At 47.7% G+C, this 11462-nt stretch overlaps 1 protein-coding gene across 1 annotated transcript; it reads right to left on the bottom strand.

Annotated features, from left to right (window-relative positions):
* Window positions 1-3570: 3570 nt before the first annotated feature.
* Window positions 3571-9179, bottom strand: CCK (cholecystokinin). The gene is made up of 3 exons (XM_010835452.1): window positions 9136-9179; window positions 7868-8083; window positions 3571-3980 (listed from the first exon to the last, which is right to left on the bottom strand). Exons 2-3 carry the CDS (start codon window positions 8079-8081, stop codon window positions 3847-3849), a joined length of 348 nt encoding a protein of 115 aa, XP_010833754.1. The 5' UTR covers window positions 8082-8083; window positions 9136-9179; the 3' UTR covers window positions 3571-3846.
* Between the last annotated feature and the right edge of the window lie 2283 nt (window positions 9180-11462).

Here is an 11462-nt window from a genome sequence, read left to right as displayed (position 1 = left end):
CCCGGCAACAAAGACCCAGTGCAGCCAACATAATAATAATAAATCAATTAGTTAATTTTAAAAAAAAAGAAGAAGAAAAAACAGCACAGTCTGAGGAGAGACACAGCCTTGTTTCAGGGTGCTTCCTATGATGGAAACAGAAACACAGCTCTGTTCTTGAAGAGCCACAGTCTGAGGGCAAGATACAGCCCTGCCTCAGAGAGCTCACTCTGAAGAAACACAACCCTGTCCTTGAGAACCACAGTGGGCAGGAGATAACAGCCTCCCTTCACAAAACCAGAAAATAAGGGGAGACACAGCCCTCCCTTAGGGAGCCCCAGTCTGAGGGAAGGCACAGGGCAAGGCAGAATTCAACGGGGTTTTCTAGGGGCAGGCAACTGCAGCACTGGGGGCCATTGGTAGCAGAGACCCACAAGTGCAGGCCAATGTTTAGCGACCTTATTCAGAAGAGAAAAGCCAGAGAGGTGTTTTCTCCCAAGCCCCCCAGTATATAAATCCTTGGTCTTCCCAGAGACTTCTGTTTGTCACCTGTGACACTAAGTAGACTAGCAGAATAACAGCAACAGCATGCATGTGATTCCTCACTCTCCTGGTTACCTAACTTCTAGCCACCGGCTGTGTTCATCACCCTGGGGTCACTAGTCTGTGAGAAGCTATTGCCTTGTGTGCTCAGCTGTATGACTGGCTGACCCACCACAGAAATGGTTGTTTGGCTCGGGAACTGGGTAGGAAGATCCCTTCATTTGCATCAGCTGATGCCCAATCTCTGGCCCCCTCTGAGGCTGCTGTCAAGGCCAGAGCTCTGACAAGCAGATTACACAGGGGTGAAGACAAGGGGCTTAGCCAGGTGTCAAATCCCTGGGACTTTAAGAACATGTATTGTGGTACTTCGGAGAAGGCAATGGCACCCGACTCCAGTACTCCTGCCTGGAAAATCCCATGGACGGAGGAGCCTGGTAGGCTGCAGTCCATGGGGTCACAGAGAGTCAGATACAACTGAGCGACTTCACTTTCACTTTTCACTTTCATGCATTGGAGAAGGAAATGGCAACCCACTCCAGTGTTCTTGCCTGGAGAATCCCAGGGATGGGGGAGCCTGGTGGGCTGCCGTCTATGGGGTCACACAGAGTCGGACACGACTGAAGTGACTTAGCAGTAGCAGCAGCACTGTGGTACTTCTCAGCCCTTAATGGTGAAGGATCAGTTGGTTGGTTTTATTTTTCAAACTGATCTGTCATGGGCCAATATTTTTCTAACATGCAATAATGATAATTTACAGAAAAAAATAAAATTAAATAATCGAAAATACAAGACCAACTTCTTAATTACTAGACTCAACAGACATTAAATTACATTTCTAAAGTACATTACATGCACTCAATGGAACTTAGCATTTTTACTAATTTGGAATTGTTTTTCATTTCAGTTTTCCTCCACTCAAATCTGGAAAGCATGAGCTGCTCATTAATTAGAGGTAACCATAGTTACCAACTTGTCTTCAAAAATACATTTAAGAGTTCCTTTTTTTCCTTGAGTTTAATTCTACAAAAAGAATTTGTTAGTGGCTCTTGTTCCCTTTTCAGTTTCATTGAGTGATTTTTCAAACCCTGGAGCCATTTGGCAGTCATATTAAAAGTTCCAATATTAAGATTTAAAAAAATCACCCATTCTTAGAATAAACAGTCCAGGGCCCTGAATTATCCAGTTTTGAAACTTCAGCTGACTGGGAGGGTTAACCAGCAGGTTGGCAAAGAAGTGGGCCTGAATTCTGCAGATTTCAGTGTGACTTTCTACAAAGAGGAGCTGGCAACCACAGGAGTGGTTTTTTTTAAAAAAACTGTCCACTTGAGGGCATTGTAATCTTCTGTAGGGGAGGAATGGATGCCCATTTCTTCAGTTAACTAAGTTACTAAGTATAAAGAAATTCACTGACACCTGATCTGCTGCCGCGTTGATTAGATGTCCCTTTGAGACTGGCTCCAAGGGCAGCTGCCCAGCTGTCCTGCCCCTTAATTCAGCCAGCTCTGCTGCTCTGTTCTGTCCCTTCCTTTGAATATTATTAGTATCTGCCATAATTCCTGAAGCACTGTACTGTGATTTTGTAAATCTCCCACTGGAGCTCTTGGTAGCTGTACCAGCCACATCAGCATAGTACCTGACATACAAGTGTGTTCCATGCATGTTGTTGGGCCAGCGAAGGGCTTATAACAGTACACACAAGATGGTAAAGAGAGCAGTTGAATCCTTTTCAGAATGGAACTTGGAAAAAGATCAAACAATGTGAGTCACTCTGGCTACAGTCCCGAAGTGTTAGGGCAGGAAAGGCTTGAACTCGTGCCAATTCTGCCTGCCATGTGCCCAGACCAGCATGTGAGCCATGGGAACGAAAAGGTAGAAAAGTTGCTAGTCTTGGAGCTTAATTAGATATAACATCCCACTTGTCAGAAACTTCTCGTGCTGTCTTGAGATTTTTCCAAACCAGAAGGCTCGTGGGAGTTATAGTATTCAGAATTAAGATAATAAAATAAGCCACCCAATCTTAGAGAATACCTTGATGGCGTGAGTGACTTGGGTTTTTTAATTTCATCACATCTTGAGACAATATTTCATCAAAATCCTAGGGTTCCATTAGAAACTACCAGATCCTGATAGTCAAAGAGGATGCAGGAGTAGGCCTGGAAGACTGTGTGGGGGACTTTTCTTGAACTTAACATAACCTAGGACTAAAAGTGCAATCTGGGGCACAGCAAACCCATCTCCAGGAGACATCCCTTAGTTCTGGCTCAAGGAGTAAAAGAGGGAATTCCTAATGGCCAGAGAGCGTAAATATTTCCTGTTTTTCTTTTCTTCTCTTTCATGCCACAGCCCCCTGGCAAACACATAGCCACAGTGGTTAAAGGTCAGTCATGAGCCTGGCCAAGGCCAAAACTGAGGAAGAGGCAACTGGCTCTTAGATAGGAGGAGTTATGATCTCAAGAGGGTCTCATCAACCCCTATTGCTTTTTTTCACTCACTGTTCTTCCATTACTCAGACTCAAACATGGGCCCAAATATGAGAGTGTATGGCAGAACAGGATAACCAGAGCCAAGTTTTTGGGTGGAGGACCAAAAAGGAGAGTCCCAGGAAACTGGAAAGTTCTGGGGAGATTGTAGAGAGAGAGAGAGAGTAGCTCAGGAAGGCAACCCCATATAGTCATTCATGAACTCCAGGCCTCAACCTCAAGCCATGCATGCTCGGATCTGGTCCTAATTGGCGTATCAAAGACTGAGAACTAAAGTAATACGTAGACTACCATCTACTTCCCAGACTGTCACTGGATGGTGTCCAACTGATATAGAACCAAAATGCAGTGTTCCTTGTAAAGTGAATTAACCACCGTTCTTTCCAATGTCTGTCTCCTTTGGGGCTTCCTATTGCATCAGGCCACCTGGGGCCTTTGCTGAATAAAACCCAGGTCCCTTTTCTCTGATCATCGACTGCAGGGATTCATCCTTTGGTCCCATACATCAGGAATCCCTCCTTGAACTTTCTGAAGACTAAAGGACTTTTTGCCATTTGTAGACACAGAATGAGGAACAGAAGAAAATCACTTTAATAGCATTGTAACACATTAGGACTGGGGGTCACAGATAAGGAAAACATTTTGTCATCCTTTTATACATTTCTGCCAAGGTGTGAGGTTGTGTTGGACAATGATACAGACAGATTTTTCACATTGAAAACTTAATAAATAGATACTTTAAATGTCAGACATCAGAGACGAGTTATGAGTGTGATTGTTTTCTTATTCTGCCTCCTTTGAGTCAGGAGGTTGCTTCCTATCACACTGCTGAAGGCCAGGTCTTCTAGGAGGTGTATTCAAACTCCTCAGCGCTGCGACGGCCAAAATCCATCCAGCCCATGTAGTCCCGGTCACTTATCCTGTGGCTGGGGTCCAGGCTTTGCAGGTTCTTGATCACAGACATTCGGCCAGAAGGAGCTAGGGGCAGAGAGGAAGGAAACAGGATAATTATATCTAAGAGCATCACTAGTTCCTATTGTAAAGGCAAATAATAGAAAAGGCCTGGCAATATGTAACATACACCCTCTTAAATGTATCAAAGAGTTATCGAGAGAGTGAGATTGCTGGGCCAAAACCTAAGAGAAAAGAAAGACCCATGTCTGTGTAACTGGAGAGAGGGTAGTATTTTCTAGTTGCGGTGTAGTTTGCAATCTGTAAGAATTTAGGTTAATTAATTTATTCTCGCCTTTCATAGCTGAGACCTGCCTAGGTTTTCCTACTGCTCTGGGTGTTTTCCCTTATGTAGCAGGATTTCCCCAGTAGTACCCATCTCTAAAGTTTATCCCTTAAGGGTCTTTCCTGGTGGTCAAGTGGTTCAGGCTCCATGCTCTCAAGGTAGGGGACATGATTCATTCTCTGGTTGGGGAACGAAGATCCTACAGGGCAAAAAAATAAAATTTACCCCTTAATATCCCTGAGCCTACCTGACTCTTGTCAAGGCAATGTGATGAAAATATTTTGATGTTAGAATGGCTTTTCTAGAATGGAATCCAATCTCACTGCTAGATAAATGCTGTTTTAAAATTATTAATTTGAAAGGTACCTTCTTTTTCTAAAAAAAAAAAAAAAAAATTATATTGAGAAAAAGGCACACCAGCAGATTAAAATCTTAGCATCTCAGAAACATTCAAAGAAGGGTGGGCAGAACAGAGGTAGTTTAGTTCAGCCATTTTGACCAACATGCAATCATTGAACCTGAAATGGGCCCATGGGGATGGGAGTTGAGTCCTTCGGAACAGGAGTCCAGGTATGATTCATGTTGAGTGGGCAGGGCCATGATGAGGCATGTGACTGTTCTGGCCCACAGATCATAGACACTGGCATCCTGGGGATAAAATTAGTATCATACCTTCTGTTGTACAAACCAAGGGGCAAGAACAGTCCCTCAGGGATCTCACTGGGCAAAGCCCAAGTGGCTTCAAGAGCAGAGGGGTAGAGGCTCACTTAATGGTTACTATTATATTGGGGGCCACTGTGTCCCCACTGCTCACAATGATGGCATTGAGCCCTTCTGTACAAGGCTGACCTTGCCAACTGCTGCCCAAGCTGCATTAAGTCGGACCACAGCTTATTTATTGATGACACTGCAGAAGCAGGTATCCTGATAATCAAATAAAGCTTGCTAAATTTAAAATCAGAAACAACCCTATGGAGCAATGTCCCCACACTTTCTTCCTGTTCCCTCTCTTTCCCCTCCCCATTACTTCTCAGCCTTGGGACTAAGCATCACCCCAGCACATTCCAGCTCTTTTGCAGGGGTTGCCAGTCTATGCAGAGGAAATCAGCCTTTGCTGTTCAACACCTTTCAGATGAACTATTAGTCCCTGCATTCAGTAAAACTCTCAGACCCAGTTATCTGTACAGAGTCACACCAAAATATGCCTCGTCCTCCTGCCTGTTGCTGCTGAATGCCCCCTCAAAGGGCTGGGCACCACTGGAAATGCCACCTAATGGAAGCAACACGGCAGCTTCAGTGTGAGCAGCAACCTCCGTGGTTTTGGTCCGGGGCATCGTGTACAGTATGGAAGCTGTGTCTGTATCACCCATAATTTCCCCATTGCACACATGTTTCTGTGCATTTACCAGAGTCCTCACTCGCTTCCCCATCGCGTACACAGAGCAGGCACTTACAACCAACTCACACAATTGAAGGGCCTAGCTCCTTGAAACTTTAAAACTTGTAATGAGCAGTACAGCTGGGAAGCTGAATGGCTTCCAGACCCTCTGGAGAGGGCAGGACTTGAGTAAATTCCCAGCCCTTATGCTGCCGAGATGTGCTACCCATCTAGGCATCCAATCTTCCAGAATCCCAGCTTCCACACTGACACAATGAGACCCTACTGCACAGGGTTATTGTGAGGACAAAGAGAAACAACACAGATGGAGCACTGGACTGTGCTGGGCTTGGGGCAGGTGTACACTAATAGAATTCCTTCTCTTCACATCACTGACATCTCCATAGACAGTTCTTAATGATAAACTATTGGGCTGTCCCCAAAGGGTGCATTATCTTGTTTAGAATCTTTAAGCATGGCATATACTACAGTTGAGTAAATATTCACTGTGATCTCGAAATGTATAAAACAAAGAAATTGTATAGATGGAGATACTTATTTCTAGTTCATATTTGTCAAATAGAAGAGAATGATTTTTTTTTTCCAGCTAGCACTGATCCTTGGTGTTGGCAGCTAAAGTTTCAAGTGACGATTCTTCCCATATGGGTTTGTTTGTCACTGCAGGCTGAAGGCAAAGGGCTGAGAAAAGACAGCAGGAAGGCCCTTCCAGCTAAGAGTTGTGGTATAAAGTCACTGTGAAGTGTCAGTTCTGGGGAAATCATTTGGTAACTGGCTTCTTTCCCAGAACTGTTTCTGGTGGATCTTTCCTGAAGGTAGGAAGGGGCTTCCAGATTATGGTCAATGAAAAACCTAGGATATTCAACCCATATCCAAGGACAGATTTTAAACTACTTTCAGACAGACAGACAGCAGGAACCTCCAAATTTTCAGACATTCTCTGTCATCTGTCTAATATTTCCACATCTTTCAATATAATTAGGAGGAAAGCAAAATAGAAGATGGTAGTTGGGACAATCCCCCAATAAGAGGATGAAATGTAATGCATCATCTTCTATTTTTTTCCCTTCTGAATTGCCCTGGTCAAAAAGGTCCCTTCTCACCTTCCTATGGAATTGTAGGAGACTCTGGACAGCCAAACCCTTTATTTTCTCCCCATTTTATCAAGCCACAAGTTAAAATTCAAATCCAGGCCCCGGAACTCCAGCAGTTAACGTTAAGAGAGACTTGTGGGAAAGGAGCCCACCTCCCACCTCTCCCAGCAGCATTTGCTAGTTTTTCATCCAGCCATATTGGTCCAATTTAAAACACGGCTTCACCATTAGTGTCACTTTAGATAAAGTTGATAGGAAAAAAAATCTGTCCCAGTTCAAATCATGATTTCCAAGGACCCTAGAGATGAACGAGCCTCCCTCTGAACCTCACGAAGAGCTAGAAAGAGCCGAGGGGAACCCCACCTCATGCCCTCTTTACAGATGAGACAGTCAGGCCCCGGAAAGGGACAGGGCTGTCCGTATGCCACTCAGCTACTGAGCTGCTGAATTACTTTATTCCTAGAGAAAGACTCTGATGCTGAGGAAAGTGTGACTTGTTTAGCTCCTGCGGCAGTTGGGTCTGTGTCTCCAACAGCAAAGTGAAAATAAACACATCTCTTGCTGGGTCATCATCTTAAACCACTGCTAAAAGAGGACTCAAAACTGCTCCTGATTCTTTCTTCCTGTTACATACTTCCATGAAAATCGACACATAGTCACTTCTTAGACTGTTGCTGTCAGCTCTCAAGTATTCTTAGCGCTGACCATTGCCTGCTAGAGGGTTTCCAAATGCAGTAGCTGGGCAGCTCCTGTCCTTTATATTCACAGTAGAGGGTGTTTAGTGGATCTGCAAACTCTTTCTGAGTTAGTAATTTGCTCAGTAATCATCTTTTAATATCTTTACAATATGTTGAACCTAAACAGCAAACACAGTACCAAAAGTTAGTTTAAAGAAAGCTTTCTCTTACTAAATTAAGTCCTGCCCCTTCCCTCTCCGTTTGCTACAAAGGAGGTACAGAAAACTGCACTGTCTGGGGCAAGCAGAATCAGAGAAAAGAAAGTGAAACACCTTTCACCTTATCCTGTTGCCCAGGTACCCCCTGGCTCCCCAGGAGTCACCCGCCTTCACCAGCCCAATGGTAGAGAAGAGGGTCAGGCCTGGAGACAGAAGGGAGGGACAGAGAGGCAGCCTGCGTACCTTTCCGAGCCTGCTGGATGTACCTGGCCAGCAGCGCGCCCAGGTGTGCTCGGGGCTCGTCGTCCACCCTCGGCACCGCCCTCAGCTGCCTCCGGGGCGCCTCCTCCGCCTGCTGCGCCCGAGGGCCCGTGGGGTCCGCGTGAGGCATCGGCTGCGCCAGGGCGCCCGCCGCCAGGACCGCCATCAGCAAGCACAGGCACACGCCGCGGTTCATGGCTGCGGGGAGCAGAGGGAAGGGGACGTGAACGAAAAGGCGGGGCATCCGTGGGCTCTTGAGGAGGGTCGGACACCCAAGGTACAGAGAAGGGGGCTCAGCCCAAAGGCGCGGGGCTCCGGATCCGCTAGGCAGGTGCCAGCATTAGGGAGCCTGTGACCGCAGCACGCGCGTTCGGGCGCACCGCGTTCCTCTTTGGAGTGAACCGCAGTCGGGGCCCGGGAGTGGTGTGGGGGACGGAGAGAGACCCTGTCCTCTGCCCTGTTTAGCAGAAGGAATGTCTTCTGTTGTCCTTTAGTTTGAGGAAGTGTTACAGCGTTGTCTCTCTTCTCCTAACTGGAAAAACAAGAGATTAAAGACAGGTGAAAATTATCCGAAAGGGACTACTCTGTAGGAAAAATAAGAACCTTGAAGAAAAGAGGCACCTTACCAGAGAGCTCAGACGCTTCAAACAGGGAAATAAATGGTGAAAAACTGAGAAGCACGGTTTAAAATATGAGACCAATACATAAACGCCGTATTTTTCAAGTTTCCTCAAGGTGCTAATGGGAATTGGCAATGAACAACTATGTAAAACGCAGGCAGGGTTTTAAAAAAATCAGAAATCTGCGCTCAGTCCTCCGGCGTCCGCCAAGCACCGCTGCGTTTTAGATCCGCGCAGATAAAACACTGGGATGGTTCTATCCCCCAAACCTTGAGTTTTCCCGCAGTATTCAGAAAATGAATTTAAATTGAAAACCTCTCGGTAGTTTATTCGAAAAGATTGCAAAGTACACTGGACCGCTGTGTAGTAACATCTAGCGAATCGCAATTTGCCCGCTAACCCGAGCAAATAGATGCTCCAGCGTTGCCTGCGCTGGAGAACAAAGCAAGCGAGTACAAGTCTGTAAACCAGCCCTATCCACCCAGACCGCACTGTCCTTTGTGACTTAGAGAAGTGTCTTTCGAGCTGTCGGAAAGAAGAAACAGAAAACGGTAAAATGAAATGGAAGGGGAACAGAAGTGAAGACCCATTCTTCGAGGACACTTGGATCCCCGAGAGCCGGGAACCTACCTTCGGAATAGGACGCAGCCGGCTTCGCGTTCCAGCCAGAGCAGAAGTTCAAGGTAGGCGGGCAGAAGGCTGCCTCTTAAATAGCCCCGCCTGAGTCGTTGGCCAGTCATCTGTTTACCCAGTACTGACGCAGAGGGGTAGCGGCACGTGCTCCGAGGGCGGCCGCCGGGGCGACAATAGATTGAGGTGGCTGCTGGGAGAGGGGGCAATGGCCATGTGGAGCCGGGTGGGTGGCGGGGTGGGTGGCGTCAGCCGCGTCTCGGTCGGGGGGACTTCCTCCCCCAGCTCCGTGCACCCCCTCTCCCTTGCCCATTCCAGCGCGAAGCTCCCCGTCTTCAGGATGGGAGACCTAAGAATGGGACTCTCCTGCGGGATGGAGAAGCTGCCCGCGCGCCTGTAGTTCGCTTTGGGGACCAGAGGCGCCGGAAAAGAAACCCGGGATAGGATGGAGTGGCACTGGACAGTGCTGGGTGTCAGCAAAGTGTAATTCTGAGACGGTGGCAGTGTCGGCCCCTCTTGGAGCGTCCCAGACTGCTCTGCTCTGGTCTTTTAACTTTGTTCTCAGCCCCTTGATCCCAGGATCCCGAGGGCAAGGGTCCCTGGGTCAGCGAAAGGGATCCTCCACGGCTGGCTGCGGGCGTCGCGGACCCTGCTTTACGTAGTTGTAAAACGAGGATGAGTATATTGGGCTTTGCCCGGAGTTTGGGAAAGGGCTGTGTTTTCTTCCAAGCGGAGCTACGTCCTGCCCGCGGCGCCCTCAGCTCCTGTCGCCAAGCAGCGCCAGCGAGTGTCCCCAAAAGCCCCCCAATAGCCGTCCCCCTCTGGCATCGGCATCCGCCAGTCCCATCTTCCCCAGCTTTCACACTTGAGCCGGTCCCCGCCGTCTTTGAAATAAAGACCTCGCTCTTGTCACTCACCCCCCTAGTGGGGACAAGGGAGGCGGCGGCAGCTGTGCGCCCTTCCCTGTGGGGTCGCGCTCCTGGCCAGTGCGCCACAGGGGTCTACACCCGCCTCCGCCCTGAAGCCGTTTGGGTTAGAGTCATCTAGTTAGTGCTCCAGTTCTCCCGGTGCTGCAAAATTATTGACAACCCCATTTCAGCAACCGGGGAGCCAACAGAAGCAGCAACTGGCCAAGGCTTCTCCACAGTTCCTGGAGCCTCAGCGGACTGAGACCTTCCAGCCTGAGACTTGAGGATAGCCACCCGCCCCTCCCCCCTTTTCCCTTCCTGAAGAAAGATCTGGACCTGATTCTTTCAAATCAGAATCTGTACTCAGCTCCTGGGATGGTGGGACTGTGGTGTTGAGGTGGGTGGGGAGCCTGGGATGCTTAGTGGGGAGATGCCTCTGGTTGTTGTCCCCATTCTAAACTCTAGCTTCTGCTGCTGCTAAGTCGCTTCAGTCGTGTCCGACTCTGTGCGACGCCATAGACGGCAGCCCACCAGGCTCCCCAGTCCCTGGGATTCTCCAGGCAAGAACACTGGAGTGGGTCGCCATTTCCTTCTCCAATGCAGGAAAGTGAAAAGTGAAAGTGAAGTCGCTCAGCCATGTCTGACTCTTACCGACCCATGGACTGCAGCCTACCAGGCTCCTCCGTCCACGGGATTTTCCAGGCAAGAGTCCTAGACTGGGGTGCCATCACCTAGAGGCTGCTGCATTTCTGCAATCTAAAGACATCATTTTTGAAACAGAGTTTCAGGTTAGATGTTTCCCAGTGATTTTCCCAGGAGGCTACTGTGTAGTTCACTTGGTGAAACTAGTTTTATTTGTGACTGTGGTCAAGGCATGTCTGAGAACATGAAGTTGTTATGGAGCATAATCACCTAAGAGGCTTGCTCAAACACCTCCCAGAGTTTCTAATTCAGTAGGTCTGAGATGGGGCCCAGAAACCTGCATTTCTGATGATTTCCCTAAGGCTACTGCTGGTGGTGATGGTCTCCTGACCACACTTTGAGAACCACTGCTACAGAATTTCCTAAGCCAGTTACTGAACTCCCTCCCCTCCATCCATTTAGTTAATATTTATTGAACGCTTTTCCTCCTGTATTCTCATTTTCTCAAGTCTGGTATCTGGGATCATCTCCCTAATAAATCACGTGCCCCCAAGGTTTTGTCTAATTTCAGCATAATCCTACCAAGGACACCAACTGTCTATCAGACACTATTGGGACACAATAGGGAGCAAAACAGGCAAAATGCCTGTATTCGTGGTGCTTCCATTCTAGTCAGGAGACAGAAAATAAATGCCACATGATGTGAAAGGTCTCTACTTTCATCCAGGAAATGGAAAGGGTGGGAACCACATCCAGATGTGTCACTGTAGACAGCAG

Source organism: Bison bison, unplaced genomic scaffold, assembly GCF_000754665.1.
Source record: "Bison bison bison isolate TAMUID 2011002044 unplaced genomic scaffold, Bison_UMD1.0 scf7180017864043, whole genome shotgun sequence".
Classification (NCBI taxonomy): domain Eukaryota; kingdom Metazoa; phylum Chordata; class Mammalia; order Artiodactyla; family Bovidae; genus Bison; species Bison bison.
Note: the sequence above shows the minus strand (reverse complement) of the source record. Positions and strands in the feature narration are given on the sequence as shown.